The sequence below is a fragment of the Bos indicus x Bos taurus genome, chromosome 2 (assembly GCF_003369695.1).
Source record: "Bos indicus x Bos taurus breed Angus x Brahman F1 hybrid chromosome 2, Bos_hybrid_MaternalHap_v2.0, whole genome shotgun sequence".
In the NCBI taxonomy this organism is placed as follows: Eukaryota; Metazoa; Chordata; class Mammalia; order Artiodactyla; family Bovidae; genus Bos; species Bos indicus x Bos taurus.
In genome coordinates this window covers 440232-466795 of record NC_040077.1, presented here as the reverse complement: position 1 = coordinate 466795, position 26564 = coordinate 440232, and the positions used below count along the sequence as shown (strand labels likewise).

The 26564-nt window shown below is 39.8% G+C and overlaps 1 protein-coding gene across 3 annotated transcripts in view; it reads left to right on the top strand.

The window, feature by feature from the left end:
• The window catches only part of OCA2 (OCA2 melanosomal transmembrane protein), a 285968-nt gene that overhangs the window by 15776 nt on the left and 243628 nt on the right, over nt 1-26564 (top strand). For all 3 annotated transcript variants that reach the window (XM_027554353.1, XM_027554352.1, XM_027554354.1), the window contains exon 2: nt 16266-16535. In XM_027554353.1, the coding sequence (XP_027410154.1) occupies nt 16288-16535 (248 nt within the window). In that variant the 5' untranslated portion in view covers nt 16266-16287. The remainder of the gene's footprint in view (nt 1-16265; nt 16536-26564) is intronic.

Genomic DNA, 26564 nt, shown 5'->3' with positions numbered 1-26564 from the left:
AGAAAATGCATTGTTTTTACCCATATTTTTCGTGTTTTCATTGTTGTTTTTACCTTGCTGCTGCTCCAAAACTTATCTTTCCTTTTTTTGTTTAGAGGAACTTTCTTTAGCCATTCTTTTAGGATAGGTCTACTGGCAACAAATTCTTGCAGTTTTCTCTCACCTAAGGTCTTGATTTCCCCTACATTCCTAAAGGATATATTCTCTAGATAGAGGATTCTGGGTTGACAGTTCTTTCTTTTCATTACTTGAAAACTATGATGCCACTTCTTCTGGCCACTGTGGGTTTTGTATTTGAATTTTTTCCCATGTAGTGACATCTTCAGTTTTCTCTTAATGGTTTCAAGAGAAAGATTTAGATTTCAATAGTTTGACTACAGTATATCTTGGTATAGATTTCTTTGGGTTTATCTTCTTTGGAATTTACAAATGTCTTCAATGTGTAGGTAGATGTACTTTCTCAAACTTGGGAAATTTTCAACCATTCTTTCTTTTTTTTTTTAATGGGATATAGTTGCTTTATAATGTTGTACAACAAAGTGAATTAATTATATATATACATATATCCACTCCCTCTTGGATCTCCTCTCATCCTCAATTCCCACCCATCTAGATCACCAGAGAACACCAAGCTGAAAGCCTTAGGCTGCACAGAAGGTTCCCACCAACTGTCTGTTTTACACATGGCAGTGCCCATACATCAATCCTAGTGTCCCAGTTTATCTGATTGACTCCCCTCACTGTGCCCACACATCCATTATCTATACCTGCATCTCTATTCCTGGCCTGCAAATAGGTTAATCTGTATCATTTTTCTACATTCCACATATCAGTTCAGTCTCTCAGTCGTGTCTGACTTTTTGCGACCACAAGGACTGCAGCATGTCAGGCTTCCCTGTCCATCACCAACTCCTGGAGCTTGCTCTAACTCTGTCCATTGAGTCGGTGATGCCATCCAACCATCTCATCCTCTGTCGTTCCCTTCTCCTCCTGCATTCAATCTTTCCTAGCATCAGGGTCTTTTCAAGTGAGTCAGTTCTTCGCATCATGTGGCTAAAATATTGGAGCTTCAGCTTCAGCATCAGTCCTTCCAATGAATATTCAGGATTGACTGGTTTGATCTCCTTGCAGTCCCAGGAACTTTGAAGAGTCTTTTCCAACACCAAATTTAAAAATCATCAATTCTTTGGTGCTCAGCTTTCTTTATAGTACAACTCTCACATTCATACATGACTACTGGAAAAACCATAGTTTTGACTAGACAGACCTTTGTCAGCAAGATAATGTCTCTGCTTTTTAATATGCTGTCTAGTTTGGTCATAACTTTCCTTCCAAGGAGCAAGCATCTTTTAATTTCATGGCTACAGTCACCATCTGCAGTGATTTTGGAGCTCAAAGAAATAAAGTCTCTCATTTTTTCCCCATCTATTTGCCATGAAGTGATGGGACCAGATGCCATGATCTTAGTTTTTTTGAATGTTGAGTTTTTCATTCTCTTCTTTCACTTTCATCAAGAGGCTGTTTAGTTCTTCTTTGCTTTCTGCCATAAAGGTGGTGTTATCTGCATACCTAAGGTTATTGATATTTTCCCTGGCAATCTTGATCCCAGCTTGTGCTTCATCTAGCCTTGCAGTTTGCATAATGTACTCTGCATATAATTTAAATAAGCAGGGTGATAATATACAGCTTTGATGTACTCCTTTCACAATTTGGATCTAGTCTGTTGTTCCATGTCCAGTTCTATTCTTCTTTACCTGCATACAGCACATATATGCGTTAATATATGATTGTTGTTTTTCTCTTTTTGACTTATTTCACTCTGTATGACAGACTCTGTGTGTCTATCCACGTCTTTACAAATTACCCAATTTATTCCTTTATATGACTGAATAATATTCCATTTTATATATGTACCACATCTTCTTTAACCATTCATCTGTCAATGGACATTTAGGTTGCTTCCATGTCCTGGCTACTGTGAATAGTGCTGCAGTGAATACTGGGGTGCATGTGTCTTTCTCATTTATGGTTTTCTTAGGGTATATGCACACTAGTGGGATAGCTTGGTCATGTAATAGTCCTATTTTCAGTTTTTTAAGGAACTGTCATACTGTTCTTCATCATGGCTATGTCAATTTACATTCCCACCACAGTGCAAGAGTTACCCTCTTCATCTTTATTGTTTGTTAATTTTTTGATGAAGATCATTCTGACCGGTGTGATGTGATACCTCATTGTAGTTTTGATGTTCATTTCTTTAATAATGTGCAGGGCTGAGCATCTTTTCTTATGTTTGTTGGCGATTTGTATGTCTTTGGAGAGATGTCTGTTTAGGTCATTTGATAATTTTTCTTTTTATATTGAGCTGCTTGTGCTATTTGTATATTTTGCAGATTAATCCCTTTGCAGTTGCCTCATTTGCAAACATTTTCTCCCATTCTGAGGGTTGTCTTTTTGTCTCATTTATGTTTTTCTTTGCTGTGCAAGAGGTTTTAAGTTTAATTAGGTCCTATTTATTTATTTCTATTTTTATTTTTATTACTCTAGGAGAGTAAAGTGAAAGTGCTAGTCACTCAGTCATATCTGAATATCTGACTTTTTGCGGCCCCATGAACTGTAGCCCACCAGGATCCTCTGTCCATGCACTTCTCCAGGCAAGAATACTGGAATGGATTTCCATTCCTTCTCCAGGGGATCTTCCCACCCAGGGATCGAACCCAGGTCTCCTGCCCTGCAGGCAGATTATTTACCATCTGAGCCAGAATACTGATGGTGTATTACTCTAGTAGTTAGGTAACAATGATCTTTCTGTGGTTTATGCCAATGAATGTTCTTCCTATGTTTTCCTATAAGAATTTTTAGTGTCCGATTTTACATTTAGGTCTTTATTCTATTTTGAATTTATTTTTGTGTCTGGTGTTGTGTAGTGGTCTCATTTCATTCTTTAACATGTAGCTGTCAGTTTCCCCAGCACCGTTTATTGAAGCCACTGTTTTTTCCATTGTATAGACTTGCCCTTTTTTGTTATGGATTAAGGGACCATAAGTGTGTGGGTTTATCTTTGGGCTTTCTGTCCTGTCTCATTGATCTGTATTTCTGCTTTTGTGCCATTTCCATACTCTCTTGATATTTGTAGACTTCTTTGGGTAGTATTACTATTTTCACAATATTGATTCTTCTAATCCAAAAACATGTTTTTGTCATCTTCGATTTTTTTCATCAGTGTCTTATAGTTTTCTGAGTACGGGTGTTTTATCTCCTTAGATAGGTTTATTTATAGATATTTTATTCCTTTTGATATGATGGTAAATGGGCTCATTTCCTTAATTTTTTATTATCTTTCATTTTTTACTGTATAGGAATGGAGGAGATTTCTGTGCATTACTTTTGTATCATGCAACCTTATCAGATTCATTGATTAGATCTAGTAGTTTTCTGGTGTTATCTTTATGATTTCCTATGTATAGTATCATATAATCTGCAAATAGTGACAGATTACATCTTCTTTTCCAGTTTGGATTCCTTTTTATTTTTTTATTCTCTGATGGCTATGGCTAGGACTTCTAAAACTATTGTTGAATAGTAGTGGTGAGAGTGGTCATACTTGTTTTATCCCTTATCTTATTGAGAATGCTATCAGTTTTTCACCACTGAGAAAGATGTTTGCTGTGGATTTGTCATATATGACCCTTATTATATTGAGGTAGATTCTTCTTATACCCACTTTCTGGAGTTTATATATATACATATATATATATATATATATATATATAATATGTTATATATATAAAACAAATGAGTTGAATTTTGTCAAAAGCTTTTTCTGCATCTATTCAGGTTATCACATGGTTTTTATTCTTCAATTTGTTACTGTGGTGTATCTCATTGATTGATTTACATATATTGAAGAATCCTTGTATTCCTGGAATAAATCCCACTTTTTCATGGTGTATGATCCTTTCAGTGTGTTGTTGGATTCTGTTTGCTAGTATTTTGTTGAGAATTTTTGTATCTATGTTCATTAGTGAAATTGACTTGTAATTTTCTTTTCTGTGATATCTTTGTCTAGTTTTGTTAACTTGGTGATGGTGGCCTTGTAAAATGAGATTGAGAGTATTCCTTCCTCTGCAATTTTTTTGAAGAGTTAGAGAAGGATGAGTGTTAGCTCTTCTTTAAATGTTACAGAATTTGCCTGCAAAGCCATCATGTCCTGGACTTTCATTTTTTGGAAGATTTTTCATCATAGTTTTAATTTCATTACTTGTGGTTAATCTGTTCATATTTTCTATTTCCTTTGGTTCAGTCTTGGAAGGTTGTACTTTTCTAAGAATTTGTCCATTTTTTTCTAGGTTATCCATCTTATTGGCATATAGTTGTTTGTAGCAGTCTTAAATGATAATTTGTATTTCTGTGGAGTCAGTTGTAATTTCTCCTTTTTCATTTCTAATTTTATTGATTTTAATATTCTCCTTTTTTCTTGATGAGTTTTGCTAAAGGTTTATCAATATTGTTTTTGTTCCCACAGAACCAGCTTTTTGTTTCATTGATTTTTGTTATTGTTTTCTTCATTTCTATTTCATTTATTTTTCTCTGATCTTTATGATATATTTCCTTCTACTAACTTTGGGTTTTGCTTGTTCTTCTTTCTTTAGTTGCTTCATGTATAAGGCTAAATTGTTTATTTGATATTTTCCTTGTTTCTTGAGGTAGGATTACATTGTCACAAACTTCTCTCTTAAGACTGCTTTTGCTGCATCCCAAACACTGGGCTGGAGGAAGCACAGGTTGGAATCGAGATTGCTGGGAGAAATATCAATAACCTCAGATAAGCAGAGGACACCACCATTATGGCAGAGAGTGAAGAAGACCTAAAGGGCCTCTTGATAAAAGTGAAAGAGGAGACTGAAAAAGTTGATTTAAAGCTCAACATTCAGATTATGGCATCTTGTCCCATCACTTCATGGCAAATAGATAGGGAAACAGTGGAAACAGTGGCTGACTTTATTTTTTTTTTCACTCCAAAATTACTGCAGATGGTGACTGCAGCCATGAAATTAAAAGATGCTTACTTCTTGGAAGAAAAGTTATGACCAAACTAGACAGCATATTAAAAAGCAGAGATTTCACTTTGTCAAAGGTCCATCTAGTCAATACTGTGGTTTTTCCAGTAGTCATGTATGGATGTGAGAGTTGGACTGTGAAGAAAGCTGAGCGCCGGAGAATTGATGCTTTTCAACTGTGGTGGTACTCTTTAGAGTCCCTTGGACTGCAAGGAGATCCAACCAGTCCACCCTAAAGGAGATCAGTCCTGGGTTTTCATTGGAAAGACTGATGTTGAGGCTGAAACTCCAAAACTTTGGCCACCTGATGTGAAGAGCTGACTCCTTTGAAAAGACCCTGATGGTGGGAAAGATTGAAGGCAGGAGGAGAAGGGGAGAACAGACAATGAGATGGTTGGATGGCATCACCAACTCAATGGACATGGGTTTGGGTGGACTCCAGGAGTTGGTGATAGACAGGGAGGCCTGATGTGCTGCGGTTCATGGGGCCGCAAAGAGTCAGACATGACTGAGCGACTGAACTGATAGGTTTGGGGCCATGATGTTTTCACTATCATTTTTTGATAGATTTTTTAAATTTCTTGTTTGATTTCTTTAGTGATCTCTTGGTTATTTAATAGCATGTTGTTTAGCTCCCATTTTTTTTTTAAATTTTTTCCTTTAATTGATTTCTAATCTCATAGCATTGTTGTTGGAAAAGGTGGTTGATATGATTTCAGTTTTCTTAAATTTGCCATTGCTTGATTTGTGGCCCAAGCTGTGATCTATCCTGGAGAATGTTCCATGTGCTCTTGGGAAGAAAATGTATTTTACTGCTTTCTGATAGAATGTCCTATAAATATCAACTGGTCTATCTGGTCTAGTATATCATTCAAACCTATGTTTCCTTATTTATTTTCTGTCTGGATGATCTATCCATTGGTATAAATGGGGTGTTACAGTCCCTCAGTATTATCATGTTACTGTCAATTTCCTCTTTTATAGCTATTATCATTTGCCTTATGTGTTAAGGTGCTCTTATGTTGAGTGCATAAATATTTGTAATTGTTATATCCTCTTCTTGGATTGATCCCTTGATCATTACTCTCTTTTAATGGTTTTTATTTTAAAGTCTCATTTATCTGATATGAGTATTACTACCCCAGCTTTCTTTTGATTTCCACAGAATATTTTTCTATCCCCTCACTTTCAGTTTGTATGTGTCTCTGGGTTTCAAGTGAGTTTCTTGTAGAAAACATATATGGGCCTTGTTTTTGTATACATTAAGCCAGTCTGTGTCTTTTGGTTGGAACATTTAATCCATTTACATTTAAGGTAATTTTGTGTATTTTTCATTTTATTTATTGTGTTGTTTATCAGTGTTTGCTCTTTAGTTTTTCTAAGTCCTTGTTAAAATTTCTTGTATTTTCTGCCTCTGTGCCTCCATTCTATTTCTGATATTTTGGATCATCTATACTATCATTCGGAGAAGGCAATGGCACCACACTCCAGTACTCTTGCCTGGAAAATCCCATGGATGGAGGAGCCTCGTAGGCTATAGTCCATGGGGTCGCTAAGAGTCGGGCACGACTGAGCGACTTCACTTTCACTTTTCACTCTCATGCATTGGAGAAGGAAATGGCAACCCACTCCAGTGTTCTTGCCTGGAGAATCCCAGGGACAGAGGAGCCTAGTGGGCTGCCATCTATGGGGTCGCACAGAGTCGGACACGACTGAAGCAACTTAGCAGCAGCAGCAGCAGCAGCATACTATCATTATTCTGAATATTTTTTCAGATAGGTTGCCTATCTTCTCCTCACTTATTTTATTTTGTAGGTGTTTATCTTACTCCTTTTTATGTAACATGTTTTTTGCTGTTTCATTTTTCTTGATGGGTGAGGCTGTGCTTCTGTCTTGCAGGTTGTTTTGTCTGAAGTGTCCAACATAGGAATTTGCAAGCAGGTGGGTGGAGTCAGGTCTTGGTGCCTACACGAGGATCTCCAGGAGACCTCACACTGATAAATATTCACTGGCACATGAAATTCTCTGTTAGTCCAACAGCTTGTACTTGGTGATCCCTCCATAGAACTGCAGGCCTGACCCCTGGCATGGTTCCCAAGAGAACTAGTCCTAGAAGTTTAATTTTGAGTGGGAATTGGTTTTCATCCAAATTTACTGGAGAATGGCCTCCTGTTCTCTACTCCTTGTGTAGACATCTCTGTATGGCCAGAAAAGGAACTTTAGAATGGAATATGTATCAAGAACACCTATGTGCTGCTCTAAACTCTTATCTATTTCCATTTTATGTGATATTTTCCCCTTCTAAGTTAGTGCTCTATTTCCTGTGCCAGTATATTTAACAAGAGACCAGGAGCAAAAACATGTGAGTTCGACTTAAGTAGCTTTGAAACTCTGGTGCTGCTTTTTTTTTTCCAAGCCCCTCCAATATTAGGAGGTGAGGTGATATCCGTAAACTCTAGACTCTTACTACAGAGCAATTTGGCTTCTTAATGGCAGGAAACTGCGATTCCCTGTCTCTCTCGCCCCCTCTTCCCCTCTAACTACTTCTGCTTCTGTGACTCCTTTGTTCTTATTTCATTGAGCCTTTCCCAGGCACTGGAACTTAATCAGTAGGTCACTTCTAATTTATGGACCTTGTTTTTCCTCTTTCTATTCCCCTCCTTCCCTACCACATATTTTCTGTTTATTAAGTGTTTTTTTCCTGAGAATCTAGGTCACACTCTGTATCATGTGCTTCCTCACTGGTTTTCAGGTATCTTGCTCTATTGATAGTAATGATAGCAGCTCCCTTCTCTGGCTTTGCCCTGTGTACTGTCCTTCTGCCAAGACCATTTGTGTTGGGCCAGAGAAAGGATAAGTGGGGTGCCTGCCTTCTTCTCAAAACAGTTTCAGTTTTACAAGTTGTCTGACAGCTTTATATACAGTATGTTTTAGGAGAACAAATATGCTTCTCTTTTTTATTTAGGATTTTAACAAAATAGGGTTTGATTCTGATGAGCAAGTTTGTGTGTATGTGTGAGCATTTATGTGTATGTATACCTGTACAAATCTACATTATATATACAATTTTTGTATTACCATTAAAAAAAAAAAGATGTTTCTTAATAAAATGTCAAACTCTTGGCCATTAAAAAAAATTTCCTGGTACCTCCTCTTGTCAGTGTCCTTGCCACTGTGGTGAGCTGCAGTCTACCCACACCTTCTCAGTAGTAGAAACTACTCTAAGTAGTTTCTGAGCCCACTATGTGAGACCAACCTCTTGTGTGTTCCTCTCACCAGTGTCTGTTCCTGGAGCTGGTCCAGATTACACGTGTCCATGGAGACCAACAGGGCATAAGCCTTCATAAACATACCCACAGAGGCTGGTGCAGGTGGAGGAAGCCTTGGAGGGGGGTGGCCCTTGGCCCAGCTGGACCGTTGGCCAGAGGAGCCCCTTCTGGAGTGGCACTTGGGCTGCCAGGACCCACGAGGCCAGAGAAGGCTTTACAGGACCCACATGGCTGGAAGAAGCCTTGTCAGCCTTTATTTCTTCAAATACTTTTTCAGCTACATAGTATTTCTCATTTCTTTCTGGAATTTTGATTACATGAAGATTATACCTTTTGTTATAGACCCACAGGTCTGAGGATCTGTTAATTTTTTTCTCTGTTGTCTGTATTAAATAATTTCTATTGTTCTAATTCCCAGTTCAGTGGTTCTTTTCTCTTTCCTCCACTTTGCTCTTGAACCCATCTACTGAATTTTTAAATTTTGCTTTTGTTCCAATTGTGTCTGTTATTGCCTTTTGAAACATTTTCATTTTGCATTTTGGTTGTCTTAAAAATCATTGTCAGATAATTTCAACATCCCTATCATCTTGGTTCAGTTCAGTTCAGTTGCTTAATCATGTCCGACTCTTTAGGACCCCATGGACTGCAGCACACCAGGTGTCCCTGTTCATTATCTTGGTATTATCATCTATTTTCTTTCAAGTTGATATTTTCTTGGTTGTCACTGTGACAGGTGATTTTGACAGAAACTTGCTCATTTTGAGTATTATGAAGCTCCAGTTCCTATTTAAACCTTCTGTTTAGCTGGTTTCCTCTGATAACATTTCAGCAGAAGGTACTGCCTCATTCCTGCCAGGTAAGATTAGAAATCCAAGTTCCCCAGTTAGCCTACGTTGATATCAAGGTAGGGAAGGATTCCCTGCTATTTCTGGATGGTGGTGTGGGAGCTCCCTACTGAGCCCCTACTGATACCTTCTTAGCTGGGAGGGATTAGGCCACCTCATTATTGCTCCGCATGTGGCCTCCAGGGACATAGTTGTGAGGTGGCCTCATTATTGCAGTGGTGAAAGTTCTGACTCTCCACTTGGCCTCCTCTGACACCTCAAAACAAGGGCAAAGAGTTTCCCTTATTGCAAAGTGGGACTGAAGTTCAAGTTCCCCATTTGTGGTCTCCACCTACATGAGGGGGCATGCATGTGGAAGAGGTTGGACTTCCTAGTACCCAGGACAGATGAATGTGCCATCTCCCTGTGTGCTTTCTTAGACACCTCTCCAGTGGGGATGGGAGACTGGTCCGCTTATTACAGCCTGGTGAGGGTGGGAGTTTAGGTTTACCACTTGGCCTTTGCTCTCTCATTGAATGTGGGTTTGCAGTGTTTGGCTGCAGTAGTTATTGTCTAAAAGCATTCTAACCTACTAGGCTGCTGCATTCATATTTCTTTGGCTAGAGAGGACAGGCTTTTCTTAGGGCTTTTTTTGATCTACATCTGTTGGTGTTTCTAGGTTGCTGACTTCTTCAGCACCTTGCCTGGGATATATGAGACATGATAAAAATCCAAGGACACAGTCTCACTGCTGTGTCATTTCTTGGGTCCCTAACTAACTTGTTTGCCTTCTTCTGCCCACCTTTCAGAGTTTTCTTACTGAAATAAGAAAACTTCTTAGCAAGTTGTTTTATATAAAATGTCAGATTTTTCTTTATACTTCATAGGAAGAAGAGGGAAAAATAGTTCCACTCTGTGTTCCTGGAAGCACAAATCCTCAGATGTAATTTTTTAGTGTAGACACTATGTTTACATCCTGGCCTGAATGATTCAGGAGACAAGGAATAGAAATGTAACAAAGCAATTGAAGCAGGTGAGAGTGGGAGGTCTCTAGTGTACCTGGTAGGGCGGCAGGCAGGCATGTCCTTGGAAGGCTGGGTACTTTATTTTAATTGCTTCATTTTGTCAGTGTGGAACTTTTTTCTCTTGGAGACATTCCTTGCCCTTGCTGTGTTCTTCTCTGAATCTCAGTGTCTGGCTCTGGCTCAGGCTCTGTGGTCAGCAACTTTCTGCTGAGTTTGGCCTATAGGAGAGTCTACTGGGGGATTGGGGAAGGGAGGAAGGGAGAGGCCAATACTTTGCTTTGTGCCACCCTGCTTTAGGAGGCATCTCTTCTGGGGCTCCAGCTCCTACCAGAAAGCACCCCTCCATGGTCCCTGCATTCATCTTCTCCCTCTGTCTCTCAGCCATGGTGGTGGAGGTCTCCTGCTGGTGCTAATCTCTGGCCTCTGGTTAGCTTTTCAGCATGTCCACTTCCTATGTAACCAACTTCTGTGTTTATGTACACAGAACAGCTTTCCTTACTGGATCCTGGCTGACTCCCTCAGTGAGGAAAGGATGAGGCAAAATCAGTAGCTGAGACTAGAGAGACAGGAAGGTATATATGGGTTTAAAGAAGGAGATAGAGGAGAACAGCAGTGAAAATTGCCTTGGGAGATGCACTAGGATTGCTGGGAATTGCTGAGCCCATTGAGAATCCTGCATGTGGAGGTCAGATGAGACCAACAGCAGGACCCAGGGTTCTCTATGGCCACATTCAGCCATTTAACTGGTGGCTCAGGGTGGATGAGCCAAGTTTGAGGTCTTGCCATGGGTGGCAGATGGACTCTGGGATGACCTCCATGATCCCCACTGCCTGGTGTTCACACTCTTGTGTGATGACCCCTTGCCCTTGAGTGAGTGTGGGACCTGTAACTGGATTCCAAGCAGTGGAATATGGCAGAGGTGATGGATGGGCTGTTACTCCATGGCTGTAGGAGGCCTGTGGGAAGTAAGTGTGGCCTCCAGTCGATAGCCAGCAAGAAGCTAGGTCCTCAGTGTTACAGCTACCAGGAAGTGAATTCTGCCAACACTGAGTGATCTTGGAAGCTGATTCCCAACTGAATGACTCTTGAGTTCCAAAGCAGAAGATTGAACTAAGCCTTGCCCCTGACTCACTGAGATGCTGAGATTATAAATGTGTGTTGCTTTAAGCTACTATTATTGTGGTAATTTATTAGGCAGTAATAGAAAACTCATATAACAGGTGAGCTTGACAGAATACAAGAGAAAGCAAGTAAAAGGAGGGTGTTGGCTGGACCACAAAATCTCAGTTGGGAAAGGGGAGTGAGAACGTGGTGATGTTGGCTGATGTGGGAGCAGGTAAGCTTCCTGCTGGTGCGGCACTCAAGTAGCTGAGAGTCCAGGAAGTGGATGGTTACTCCAAAAAATAGCAGCAAGTGTAGTCATGGAGGGGAAGTGGTGGAAGAGAGAATGAGAGACAGTGATCACAGCTAGGTCTCAGATCTTCAAAAAATGAAGGGACATGCCAGGAAGACAGTAGCCATGAGATAAGGGTGGATGCTGTATTGCAATGGCACCTGGAGTACTTTAGGGAGGAAAGAAGAAGGCAGTGGAGAGCTAAGAGGATAATTCTCTGAAGGGGAGAGAGTGAGACCCAGTGCGTGATGAAATGTGGGCCCCTTGTTCAAAAAAGAGGAAAAAATGCCATTAATAGTATTAAAATATAAAGATTTTTCTTTTCTTCCATAGTCTGTCAATTTGTCATGGTGTTTTAAATTGCTATTTGGTATTATGAGTCTAAAGAAAAATTAAAATTGTAAATTATTAGCATAAATTTTATTGTTCATCTTGTACAGCATCGGTTTAAAATACAAATGTGAGAGTATTTAACTTGTAGATGGAATCACTGAAGTTGCATAATTTGTGTTTCCTGACTTAAATGTGCATATGGAGTTTGTTTTTACCAGACAAGGAAACATTGTGTCAAACTAACTCCTCTAATATTTTTATTTTGCCTTTTGATACAAGTACATTCTATCAACACTCTGCCTTCTGCTTACTGATGAGTAAGTCATCTTTTCAATGTAAGTGTTGGGTGAAAGCAGGGAAATCATAGCAATAAGAAAATACTAAAACTTCCATGGTCATTTGGGTTTCTTCAAAAGTTGTTGCCTTTCTGTACTTGTAAATTTTCGTTCCACCAGAATGTATGGACCCTTGGGTTGTCATCACTCCACTTACTCAGTTTTAGACAAAATACACTTACTTTATACTTGCTTGGAACTGCCACACATCCTGGGTCCTCCAGAATTTGTGATCATAGGGCATTGCAAGCCTCTGTGAATTGAGTGACAAGGAGTGGTGGACCCATGAATTGCTCTCATTCCACCTACAGGTGTGTACATTGCTTCCCAGTGCTTCAAATCCGACTCAACAGTAGCTCACAGTGATTTTGGCTTCAAAGTGTCAATTAAAAATATGCATAATTTGAAAGCTGCACGTTAAGTTTTATTTAGAGCAGAAGGAGAACTACAGCCTGGGAGACAGCAACTCAGAGAGCTCTGAGACACTGCTCCAAAGAGGCAGTCAGGGAAGGTCAATATATAAGATTTTGGTGAAGGGAGAGTTCACTTCCTCGAGGGGAGCATGTGTGCCAGTGTTTTCTGGCCCTCTGTCAGACTAGGGAGGTGGGCACTCTGCTCCTTTCCCTCAGGGAACCCTGCAGGCCCCCAGGAGTGTTCCTGGTCATTGCTCACAGTGAACTTACTCTGCATAGAAAACTGCCTGGGTACCAGGCCTTGTGTCTAGAACTTTAGGAGTCTTTGTCTTGAGCCCCTTTATGGCCCAGTGAGGTCGATGCCATTAAGCTCCATTTATTAGAGAAGGAAATGGTGACCCACTCTAGTATTCTTGCCTGGAGAATCCCATGGATAGAGGAGCCTGGCAGGCTACTCACGGGGTTGCAAGAGTTGGACATGACTTAGTAACTAAACCACCACCACCACCAAGTGCTTACTTTACAAAAGGTTTCTGCTAGTCCCGAGTATAAGATGAGTGTGCAGTAAAGAGAGCAAGCGAGCTGGGCAGTCAGGCAAGGAAAGGGAAGTTTATTAGACAGAAAAGAGCAGGTGACTGGCCCTTAAAGAGAACCAGTGTTCTCCCTTTTGACAGAGTCCTTAATACCCCACCAATGAAAAATTCTCTGAAGGGATGGTCATGTAGCCGGAGGTCTGGAATCTGGTGGTCTTGCAGCTTTGAGAAGATAGGAGCCAGTGAGATAACAGCATGCCTTTTGGGCAATTTGGTCAGTCTCACAGATCACTGTGATTTATTCTTTGCGAGGTCTACACAACAAGCCATCTTATCAATGAGACCCCATGTGGGCCCTATCAACAAGGAGCTGATGTTCCCCATGAAGGGATTTGGTGATTTTCTAGCTATGAAGAGATACAAGGATTGGGATCATGAAATCAGTTCCTGGAAATACCTAATTGTCTAAATACCTGTTCCACCAGATCCCCTGGAACACAGAGTGCCTCACTCTACCCTGAACTCTCTCAGAGGGTGTTGAAGGTCAACAGCTATAGCAGCACAGGGTTCGATCTCTGCAGAGGCAGATGACAAATGCCTTGTTCAGTTGCTGGCAAATGTTCTCAGCAAGTGCCAATTTGTAGTTGACAGGCAAATGCCAATTTGTAGTTGACAAGAGCAACCTTTGATAGCAAACCATTCTGCTGCCAACCACAGGTAATTGTGGGGTTGTGGGATACTGCCAACTATTATATAAACAAGTAGATTGATAAAAGGTTAAAACATAATCCCCAAAGTAAGACACCATAACCTTGCAAGTATAGTGATTTTTCTCATTTTTATGGTAGGTATTATTGATTCCAGATGTGTGTAGGACTAAGCAGCAGCTTGCAGCAAGCAGCAGCAAGTGGTAGCTGGAAGCAGGGTCTTAGTTTCCTAGTCTGGGAGTCCTTACCACTGGACCACAGGAGCCAGCAGTTAGGGCTAAGATCCCTAGTCTTGCCTGCCCAGTCAAGAACTAATTCAGGTGAGGAGGCAGAAGATAAAGAGTAAAGTAAAAAGTTTATTGAAGAGAAAAGTACATGAGGAAATGTGCATGGGCAAACTCAAGAGAGTCACACCTTTGGGAAATTTGAATCCTTTATAAACAGGCAGTTCTCTGGGTCTTTGTCTTTGCTCAGGCCAATCACCTTGCTTTGTTCCCCTTGGTTAATTTGTTGAAGGACTCTCCCCTGGGGTGCGCATGCACACCCTAGCCAAGATGGGTCTTGAAGTGAAGGCTTCTGGGAGGAGCAAGACTCATTATGGCCTGGAATTAATCCTCTGACTTTTGACTCCAAGGAGCCTTTTACATGTGTGAGTGAAGTCGCTCAGTCATGTCCGACTCTTTGGGACCCCGTGGACTGTAGCCCCCCAGGCTCCTCCGTCCATGGGATTCTCCAGGCAAGAATACTGGAGTGGGTTGCCATTTCCTTCTCCAGGGTAGTGTCTGTGTAGTGTCTCCCTTATCAGACAGGGTTGTTTCCTTTCTTTGTCCTTGCCGTGATTATTCCCTTGAGGTAAGAGACAAAGATTGGCTATTTACCTTGTTTCTTCTGCTGGCTGTAACTTCTGCAACTGGAGACTATCTATCTCTTATCTCAAGAAATGCAAAGAGGAGGCTGGCTAATTGTAAATACCTCAACTGAAGCCCACCTATCTCTTATCTCAAGAATGCAAGCAGAAGGCTGGCTATAAATTTCTAACCTGGAGACCTTCTATCTCCTACTTCATTATTGTTTTCTTACTGCAAGAGTATTAATTTGCTAGATGCAAAATTGTTAAAGTCACATCCTAGATAAAGACAAGAAAGCCCTAATCATCTGTATCTCTATCACACAGAAGTAGCCATACTTTGGAGGCTATGACCTTCTGGTCTTCTGTTCTATGTATATTCTAGGTTTTACCAAGCTTGGACTTGGCAAAACTTGCCTCATGATGGGCCAATAAATACAAGCAAGATGTTAAGACAAGGAAGACACTTTATTCAGGGAGCCAGCTGACTGGGAAGATGGCAGGCTCGTGCCTCAAAATAACCAACTTGTTGGGTTCTTTTGTAGAGTCAGAGAGAAAGAAGCAATGAGGAAATAAAGTTGAAAGGCAGAATAAAGAGGGAAAGGCAGTGAGGGAGTAAAATGAAAGGGTATTCAATCTTGCAAAACATCTCTAGGGGAGAGGAAGGGGTGTGTTAATCTCCTATTCACAGGTGGGCAGGGACAGATCGTCTCTCATGAGCCGAACAAAGGCACTTTAGTTTACAGTCAGGCAGGGTTCTTTGAGGCAAGCCATTATGTATGATTATAATAACAAAAGCAATGAAAAGCAAGTCACAGGAAATTTCCAATGTGGAGTAAGAATTGGCCTCCTCTCTGCAACATATTTATTCCAAGAGATATATCCCATTATACCAGTGGTGTTTACCACATTTTAAACATTTCCCATGATCAACATCTTTAGAGGATGTTTATTTTTGAATAGTGTTTTATACTGTGAAAGTATCACTGATGCTGCTGCTGCTAAGTCGCTTCAGTCATGTCCAACTCTGTGCGACTCCATAGACGGCAGCCCCCCAGGCTCCTCTGTCCATGGGATTCTCCAGGCAAGAACACTGGAGTGGGTTGCCATTTCCTCCTCCAATGCATGAAAGTGAAAAGTGAAAGTGAAGTTGCTCAGTTGTGTCTGACTCTTAGCGACCCCATGGACTGCAGCCTACCAGGCTCCTCTGTCCATGGAATTTGCCAGGCAAGAGTACTGGAGTGGGTTGCCATTGCCTTTTCTGAAAGTATCACAATTTACCCTAATTAATACTCTGTTGTTGAATAGTTAGGTCACTGCTAGTGTGAAATATGCTAAAATATTCATCCTTGGAGATGAGCATACATTGGAATATAATATTAGATATTAGAATGCTGAAACATGATAAAGTCCTTCTTATAAGAGGTCTTTTTACTATACCATTCAGTAGTATAAATTCCTCAAGGTGCAAATGATATTCCCAGTTTGCTTTTTATCAACAGCAGTTTCTTTCTGTTTGACCCCAGTGAGAAGAGTTGCAACAGAAACATGCACCTAGAGAACAAAGATGGCAGGCTGGCCTCTGGCAGGCTGGAGATGGAGCTACATCAGACATCTGCTCCCACGAGTGCTGGCCTGGGAGGCTCAGGGCTGGTGGAACTCAACACCAGCAACCGCAGGCCACAGCAAGGAGTTGGCAGGGCAGATTCCCTGAGCCCCTACCACAATGGGGCTTCTGGGCAGAGCTGCTGGGCTACTGTGGACCAGGATTTTGGCTCATTCCTCAAGGAGCGGAGGTGAGTTTAAAACAGTTTTATCTTATAAATGTGGAATTCACAAATACTGGATTTCCATGAGCATAGTTCCCTTACATTTTTTTGTGGGAAAAATTTCCAGATGTTCTGCAAGACTCTTTCCAGCACTAGATCACTTTCCTGGCGTGTTTTGAATGAATGCTGTTTCTAAAATGTGGCTAATGTAAATCCAAAAGGTAATAAAGATAGAAATCAGATCGGTCTCATCAACTGTGTACAAACTGGTTAGTAAGTATTTTCTTAGAGCTATTAACACTAGGATATAGATATACAGGAAAGAAGAGTATGTTAGTTATCTAGTATCAGATAACCTATTAGTCACTCAGTCATGTCTGACTCTTTGCAACCCCATGAACTATAGCCCGCCAGGCTCCTCTGCCCATGGAATTCTCCAGGCAAGAATACTGGAGTGGGTTGCCATTCCCTTCTCCTGGGGATGTTCTCTACCCAGGGATTGAACCTGGGTCTACATATTCCAAAATTCAGCATCTTAAAATGACACGTTTGTTTCCTTACAGTTTTGTGAGTCAGAAATCTGAACATTGCTTAGCTGGATCCTCCACCTAAGGGTCTTTCACAGGCTGAGAATAAGTTGTCAGCAGAGGCTGACCGTCGTTCAAGTGGGTAGGGTCTGCTTCCAAACTCATCATTGTTGGCTGGACTTAGTTCTTCCTGGGCAGATGGTCTAAGGTCCTCAGTCCCTTGCCAGGTGGCCTGCTCCATCAAGGCTAGCATGAGAGACAGTCCTTTGTAACCTAATCATAGAAGTAACTCCCCATCATTCTTGCTGTGTTCTGTTAGGATGAGTCACTAGGTTGCGCCCACAATGTAGGGGATGGGATCACACACGGACGTGAACACATGGAGTATGTCACAAAAGTGGATGAATCTGCCTGCCCACATAGAAGACACAAGAGACATGAGTTTGATCCCTGGGTCAGGAAGATCCTGTGGGATAGGAAATGGCAACCCACTCCAGTACTCTCTTCTGGAAAAGTCCATGGACAGAGGAGCCTGGTGGGCTACAGTCCATTGGACTGCAGACAGTTGGACACAGTGGAGCACACACCCACACACACACACACACACATTTTTAGTTTAGTTTAATAAAGCAAATTCCATACTGTTTTCCATAATGGCTCTATCATTTTACATTCCCACCAACAGTGTATGCGGGTTCCCTTTTCTCTACATCCTTACCAACAATTGATATTTGCAGACTTTTGATGACAGCCGTTCTGACAAGCCTGAGATGATATCTCATTTTGTGGTTTTGATTTGCATTTCCCTGATGATGAGTGATGTTGAGCATCTTTTCACGTGTCTGTTGGGCATCTGTATGTCTTCTTTGGAAAATTATCTATTCAGGTACTCTGCTCATTTTTTAATCAGATTGTTTGGTTTTTTGATGTTGAGCTGGTGAATTCTTTTTATATTTTGGATATTAACTCCTTTTTGGATGTATCATTTGCAAATATCTTCTCCCATTAAGTAGGTGGCCTTTTTGTTTTGTTGATAGATTCTTTCACTGTGCAAAAGCTTTGATGTGTACATTTATTTTTTCCTTTTGTTTCCCTTGTCTGAGAAGACATATCCCCCAAAATATTGCCAAGACAGATGTCAGTGAGCATACTGCTTATGTTTTCTTCTAGAATTTTATGATTTCAGGCCCTGGATTTTAGTCTTTAATTCATTTTTTTTTTTTTTTTTGTACTAGGAATGAGGAAGTAGTCGTTTGATTTTTTTTTTTTTTTGCTTGTAGAGGTACAGTTTTCCCACTATTATTTATTGAAGAGGTTATCTTTTCCCCATTGTATACTCTTGCTTCTTTTATAATAGATTAATTGCCCATTTGAGCTTTTCATTTCTTCTGTTTGATTGAGCTATGTATCTTTTGTGTGTGTGTGTGTGTGCTAGTACCATGCTGTTTTGATTTTTGTAGGTTTGTAGTATAGTTTGAAGCCAAGAAGTGTGATACACCAGTTTTGCTCTTTTTAGAGTTTGTTTTGGCTATTGAGGGGTTTTTATGTTTCCATCCAAATTTTAGAATTATTTGTTCAAATTCTATGGGAAATACTATTGGTATTTTGATAGGTCTTACATTGAATCTGTAGATTGCCTTGGGTAATAATAACATTAATACTTGGGTCATTTTAGCAATATTATTTTTTCCAATCCATGAGCACAATACATCTTTCCATTTGTTTGTGTCATCTTGAATATCTTTCATTAATAAGTGTGGGTCTTTTACCTTCTTGGCTAGAGTCATTCCTAGATGTTTTAGTCTTTTTGATTCAATTGTAAATAGTATTGTTTTCTTGTTTTCTCTTTCTGATAGTTTGTTGTTGGTCATTGTTCAGTCGCTAAGTTGTGTCTGACTCTTTGTGACCCCATGGACTACAGCACACCAGGCTTCCCTGTCCTTCACTATTTCCCTGAGTTTGCTCAAACTCTTATCCATTGAGTTGTTGATCAATGGCCATCCAACCATATCATCTTATTCTACCCTCTTCTCCTTTTGCCTTCAGTCTTTCCCAGCATAAGGATCTTTTCCAATGAGTAGGCTCTTCACATTAGGTAGCCAAAGTATTGGAGCTTCAGCTTCAGCATCAGTCCTTCCAATGAATATTCAGGGTTGATTTCCTTTAGGATTGACTGGTTTGATCTCCTTGTTGTCCAAGGGACTCTCAAGAGTTTCTCTAGCACCACAGTTCAGAAGAATAAATTCTTCAGCACTCTGCCTTCTTTATAGTTTGTTGTTAATATATAGAAATGAACAGATTCCTGTATATTAATTTTATATCTTGCCACTTTATCAAATTCATTGATGAGTTCCAGTAGTTTTTTGATGGCATATGTAGGATTTCCTATTTATGGTATCATGTCTTCTGCAGTGACAGTTTTCTTTCTACATTTTCCATTTGCATTAAAAATTTTTTTCTTGTCTGGTTGCTGTAGCTATGAATTTCAACGTTGTGTTGAATAAAAGAGGTTCAAGGGGGCATCCTTGTCTTGTTCCTGAAGTTAGAAGTAATGCTCTCAGCTTTTACCATTGAGAAAGATATTAGCTGTGGGCTTTTCATATATGGCCTTTTCTATGTTTATGTATGTTTCCTCCATACTCACTTTGTTCAGAGTTTTTATCATGAATAGATGTTGAATTTTGTCAAAAGCTTTTTCCTGCATCTATTGATGTGGTCATATAATTTTTATTCTTCAGTTTGTTAATGTGATGTATAATTGATGTATGATTGATTTTTCCATCCTTGCATTCCTGGGATACTCACTTGATTATCATGCATGATCTTATTAATGTATTTTTGAATTTGGCTTGTTAATATTTTTTTGAGGATTTTGTATCTCTGTTCACTAGTGATATTGGCTTTTAATTTTCTTATTTTAATTTTAAAAGCTATCATTGCCTAGTTTTGGTATCAGAGTGATGTTGGCCTTGTAGAAAGAGTCCAGACGTTTTCTTCCTCTGCAGTTTTAAAGAATAATTTGAGAGGATAGATGTTAATTCTTCCTTAAATGTTTGGTAGAATTGGCCTGTGAAGCCATCTGGTCATGGGCTTTTGTTTTTTGGGAATTTTTTAAAATTACTAATTCAATTTCATTACTGATAATTTATCTGTTCATATTTCTTATTCATTCAGTCTTTGGAGATTGTACACTTATAGGAATTTGTCCATTTCTTCTAGGTTGTTCATTTCATTGTTTGTAGTAATAATCTCTTATGATCTTCTGTATTTCTGTCACTTCTCCTTTTCTCATTTCTGATTTTATTGACTTTGGCCCTCTCTTTGTTTTCTTGATAAGTTTGGCTAAAGGTTTGTCAATTTTGTAATCTTTTCAAAGAGCCAGTTCTTAATTTCATTGATCTTTTTATTGGCTTATTTTGGTTTTTATTTCATTTATTTCTGCATTGATCTTTATTATTTCCTTCCTTTTACTAACATTGGGTTTTGTACATATTTTTCTAGTTCCATTAAGCATAAGCTTATATTGTTTATTTGGGACTTTTCTGCTATACTGAAGTAGGCATCTCTCTTTATAAACTTCACTCTTATAATGGCTTTTGCTGCATCTCATGGATATTGGATCATTGTGTTTCTGTTTTCATTTGTCTCCAGGTATTTTTTTATTTGCTCTTTGATTTTTCCAGTGATCCATTGGTTATTTAGTAACATATTGGTTAGTTTCTATGTGTTTGTATTTCTTGCAGGTTTTTTGTTCTTTTTCTCCTTGTAGTTGATTTCTAGTCTCATAGTGCTGTGGTTGGCAAAGATGATTTCAGTCTTCTTACATTTATTGAAATTGTTTTGTGACCTAGCATGTGAACTATCCTGGAGAAAGTCCCATGTGCACTTGAAAAGAATGTATATTCTGGTGCTTTGGGATGGAATGTCCTATGGATATCTATTAAATCCATTTGGTTTAATATGTTGTTTAAGGCCAGCATTTCCTTATTGATAATCTGTCTGGATGGTCTGTTCATTGATCTAAGTGGGGTGTTAATGTTCTCTAGTATTATTGTGTTACTGTCAGTATCTCCCTTTGTATCTGTTAATATTTGATGTATGTATTTAGGCAACCTTATGTTGAATGCATATATTTACAATTGCTACATTTTCTTCTTGGGTTAATTCCTTGATCATTATGTAATATCATTCTTTGTCTTTTATGACAGCTCTTTGTTTTGAAGTCTATTTTGTTTAAGTTTTCTTACCTTGGTTTTCTTTTTGTTTCCATTTGCATAGGATACTTTTTTTCCTGTTCCCTTTCAGTCTTTGTGTGTCTTTAGAAATGAGTCTTTGGTAGGCAGAATATATATGGGTCTTGTTTTAATATACATTCAGGCTCTTTACATTCTTAGATTGGAACATTTAATCCATTTATCTTTTAAGTAGTTATTGATAGGTATGTACTTATTACACTTTTATGATGTTAATTGTTTTGGGGTCATTTTTGTGGTTCTTTTTGTTCTTTTCTTTTTTAAAACTCTTTACTTTTGATCTGATGACTATATATGGTGTTCATGTTTTTTTATCTTTTATGTATCTATTGTAGATTTTTGGTTATTTATGGAGTTTTATATGGAGCAATCTATCTATATATACATGGTTACTTTAGTTTATTAATCTCTTAAGTTTGAATGTTTTTAACAACACTGCATTTTTACTCTCCTCTCAACTTTTACATTTTGACATCATATTTTGTATCCTTTAGCTTTGTGTATCCTTTAACTAATTGTGGACATTGATGATTTTATTACTTTTGTCTTTTAAACTATTACTATCTTTATAAGTAGTTGATCTATTACATTAAGTGTATATTTGCCTTAGCCAATGAGATTTATCCTTCAGTAATTTTCATATTTCTAGTTGTGGCCTTTCCTTTTTGTTTAGAGAAGTCCCTTAAATAACTCTTGTAAGGCTGGTTTGATGGTGCTGAACTCCTCTAGATTTTGCTTGTCTGTAAATTTTTTGATCTCTCCATCAAATCTGAATGAAAGCCTTGCCAGGTAGAGTATTCTTGGTTGTGGTTTTTCACTTTCATCACTTTGAATATATCAAGTCATTCTCTTTTGGACCGCATAGCTTCTGCTAAAAAATCAGCTGATGGTCTTGTGTGAGTTTCCTCATACATTACTAGTTGTTTTTCCTTTGCTATTTTTAATATTCTCGACTCATCTTTAATTTTTGTCATTTTAATTACAATGTGTCTTGGTTGGATCTCTTTGGGTTGATCCTATTTGGAACTTTCTGGGCTTCTTGGACTTGAATGTCTGTTTCCTTTTCCAGGTTAGAAATGTTTTCAATTACTATGTCTTCAAATAAGTTCTCTGCCACTTCCTCTCTCCTTCTTCTTGGAATCCTATAATGTGAAAGTTAGTATGTTGATGCTGTCCCAGAAGTCTCTCCATTTTTTAAAATTCTTTTTTCTTTTTTATATTCAGCTTGCATGATTCTCACTACTCTTTCAGTTCACTTATCTGCTCCTCTGTATCACCTAATATACTGCAAAATTTCTTTTGGTGTATTTTTGTTTAAGTTATCCTTCAATTATGGTTGATTTTTCTTTATAATTTCTGTTTTTCTTAAACTTCTCACTGTGTTCATCCATTCTTCTAAATGTGTTGAGCATGTTTATAGTCATTTTCTTGGAAACTCTATTAGGTAGATTGGTTATCTCCACTTTGCTTTGTTCTTCTGGCGTTTTATCTTGTTCCATCATTTTGGAATATATTCCTCTGTTATTTCATTTTTATTAATTCTATACTTTTATTTCAAAGCATTAAGTAGAATGCTTACACTTTTGTGTCTTAGAGAAGTGGCTTTATGTAGGAGATATGCTTATGTGTCCCAGAAGTCTACTCGTTCTGGTCACCAGAGCCAAATGCACTATGGATGCTCCCAGGGTGGGCTGTGTGGGTCCTTCTGTTGTGATGAGATGACTACTGTGGTTGGTCTGGTAGGTGTGGTTGGCCTCTGGTCTGCTGATTGCCAGGCCCTGCCCTGGAAGTTGATGGGTGTGGCTGGGTCACATGGTAGATGGCTGAAGAGCTCCAAAGTGTCACAGGGCTAGTGCTGTAACTACTGTTGTTTCTACTGCTGCCAAAGCCACAAAGTTGAACCAAAGAAAGAGTTGGAGTATTTGGATGAAGACACGGGATTTGGTCTCTTTAACTAATCATCAAAAAGCAATCAATTTAGCCAGTTTATTTATGAAACAAGAAATTAAAGACTAACTTCTCTTTTAAAAAAAGATCAAAGATCCTGGATCTAGTGTTGGCTTATTGATGGCTGGTCTGGGCTGGTGGGGCTAGTAGAGCTAGTGTTATTTTGCTGGTGGGTGGCACTTAGGCCTAGGGAGTCCCAGGGCTAGTGCTGGACTGCTAGTGGGTAGACCAGGGTGCTGGAGTCTTTGGTTCTAGGACCCTGGGGGTCCCAGAGCTGGTGTCAGTCCACTGGTGGGCCAAGCTGAATCCTGGGGTCTCTGGCTACAGAGTCTAAAGTTTTTCAGAGCTGGTGGTAGCTCTCTGTTATGTGCATGTGAAGTGTGTGCATGCTCAGTTATGTCCAGCTCTTTGCAACCCCATGGACTATAACCCGTCAGGCTCCTCTGTCCATGAAATTTTCCAGGCAAGAATACTGGAGTAGGTTGCCATTTCCTACTCAAGGGAATCTTCTTGACCCAGAGATTGAGCTCATGTATATGTCTACCTCACACAACCTGTGACCAAGCAAGTACCTCGTGATGTGAGGTACATAAACGATCTCAACTGTTACATAGTCAGTTCAGTTCAGTTGCCCAGTCGTGTCCTACTCTTTGAGACCCCATGAACTGCAGCATGCCAGGCCTCCCTGTCCATCACCAGCTCCCGGAGTCCACTCAAATCCATGTTGATCGAGTCAGTGATGCCATCCAACCATCTCATCCTCTGTCGTCCCCTTCTCCTCCTGCCCTCAATCTTTCCCAGCATCAGGGTCTTTTCCAATGAGTCAGCATAGTCACTATTTACAAAACATGGGATGAAAGCCTGAACAAGCCTTCTTGGCCAATTTGCTCTCGCCTCACATTCTATGTGCAGTCCATCTTCTGTGATGTTCCCTTGGCAAGTAACACTGACCCTTGGATTTACATCTTGCTACAGCAGAAACTACAACAACAATCAGTTACACCCCTGATACAAAACAAAACCCAATGCCAGGTATCACCTGGAACTCATGTTGAAGTCCTTGCCCTCATGGGGCTGGAAAAGCCAGTCACCACATGTGGAGCACCTTTATTTTATGCACCCAGGTCCATTCCACCATCTGTCCTTGTGAAATTGCGGGAAAACCTCTACAGGGGCAACTCCACTCCTGCGGAGTTTTATTAAGGACCCATAAAACCCCCTACAGGTGCTGCACCAACTGCTTCAAGGTGGAGATTTTAGTGGCATTCACAGCCCACCCAAAGGTTCCGAATACTTTCACACTGTTTTAAATCTGCAAGAGAATCAGAGGGTAGTAGCACATCACAGCACACAGCCTGTACAGTACACAGTCCTACTAAACATATATCACATGATATAGCCTTGACAGCACACTGTTCTACTAAACCTATATCACAGGACGTGGCCTGTACAGTACACTGATCTATTAAACATACATCACAGCACACAGCCTTTATGGCACACTGTTCTCCTAACCCTATATCACAGGACACAGCCTTTACAGCACACTGTTCTCCTAAACCTACCTCACAGGACACAGCCTTTATAGTACAGTGTTCTACTAAACCTACATCATAGCACTCAGCCTTTACAGTACACAGTCCTGCTAAACCTATATCACATGACACAGCCTTGACAGCACACTATTCTACTAAACCTACATCACAAGACATGGCCTGTACAGTACACTGATCTATTAAACATACATCACAGCACACAGCCTTTACAGCACACTGTTCTCCTAACCCTACATCACAGGACACGGCCTGTACAGTACACTGTTCTACTAAACCTATAATCACAGGACACGGCCTGTACAGTTCACTGATCTATTAAACATACATCATGACACACAGCCTTTACGGCACACTGTTCTCCTAACCCTACATCACAGGACACAGCCTTTACAGCACATTGTTCTCCTAAACCTACATCACAGGACAAAGCCCTTACAGCACAGTGTTCTACTAAACATACATCACAGCACACAGCCTTTACGGTACACTGTTCTATGAAACCTACATCACAGGACACAGCCTGTGCAGCACAGGGTTCTACTAAACCTACATCACAGCACACAGCCTGTACACTACACTGTTCTACTAAACCTATATCACAGGACACATCATTTACAATACACTGTTCTACTAATCTACATCACAGGACTCAGCCTTTAGAGTACACAGTTCTAAATCTACACCACAGGAAACAGCCCTATGGTACACTGTTCTACTAAACTTACGTCACAGGAAACAACCTTTACAGCACAGTGTTCTACAAAACCTACATCACAGGAGACAGCCTTTACAGTACACTGTTCTACTAAACCTACATCACAGGACACAGCCTGTACAGTACACTGTTCTACGAAACCTACTTCACAAGACAGCCTTTGCAGCAAACTGTTCTAATAAACCTACATCACAGGAGACAGCCTTTACAGTACACTGTTGTACTAAATCTACATCACAGACAACAGTGGTTATGGTACACTCTTCTACTAAACCTACATCACAAGACATAGCCTGTACAGCACAGGGTTCTACTAAACCTACATCACAGCACACAGCCTTTACAGTACACTGTTCTACTAAACCTATATCACAGGACACAGCCTTTACAGCACACGGTTCTACTAAATATACATCACAGGACACAGCCGTTACATTAAACTGTTCTACTAGATCTACATCACAGGACACAGCCTTTACAATACACTGTTCTACTAAACCTACATCACAGGTTCTACTTAACCTACATCACAGGACACAGCCTTTACAGTACACTGTTCTACTAAAGCTAACTCACAGGACACCTGGGTTACAGCACAGTGTTCTACTAAACCTACTTCACATCTAACAGCCGTTACAGTATACTGTTGTACAAACCTACATCACAGCACACAGCCTTACAGTACACTGTTCTACTAAACCTACATCACAGGACACAGCTGTTATGGCACACTGTTCTAGTAAACCTACATCACAGGACACAGCATTTACAGCACATTGTTCTACTAAACCTGCATCATAGGACACAGCGTTTAGAGTACACTGTTCTCCTAAACCTACATCACAGGACACAGCCTTTACAGCACACTGTTCTACTAAACCTACATCACAGGACACAGGCTTTACAGTACACTCTTCTACTAAACCTACATCACAGGACACAGCCTTTATAGCACACTGTTCTACTAAACCTACATCACAGGACACAGGCTTTACAGTACACTCTTCTACTAAACCTACATCACAGGACACAGCCTTTATAGCACACTGTTCTACTAA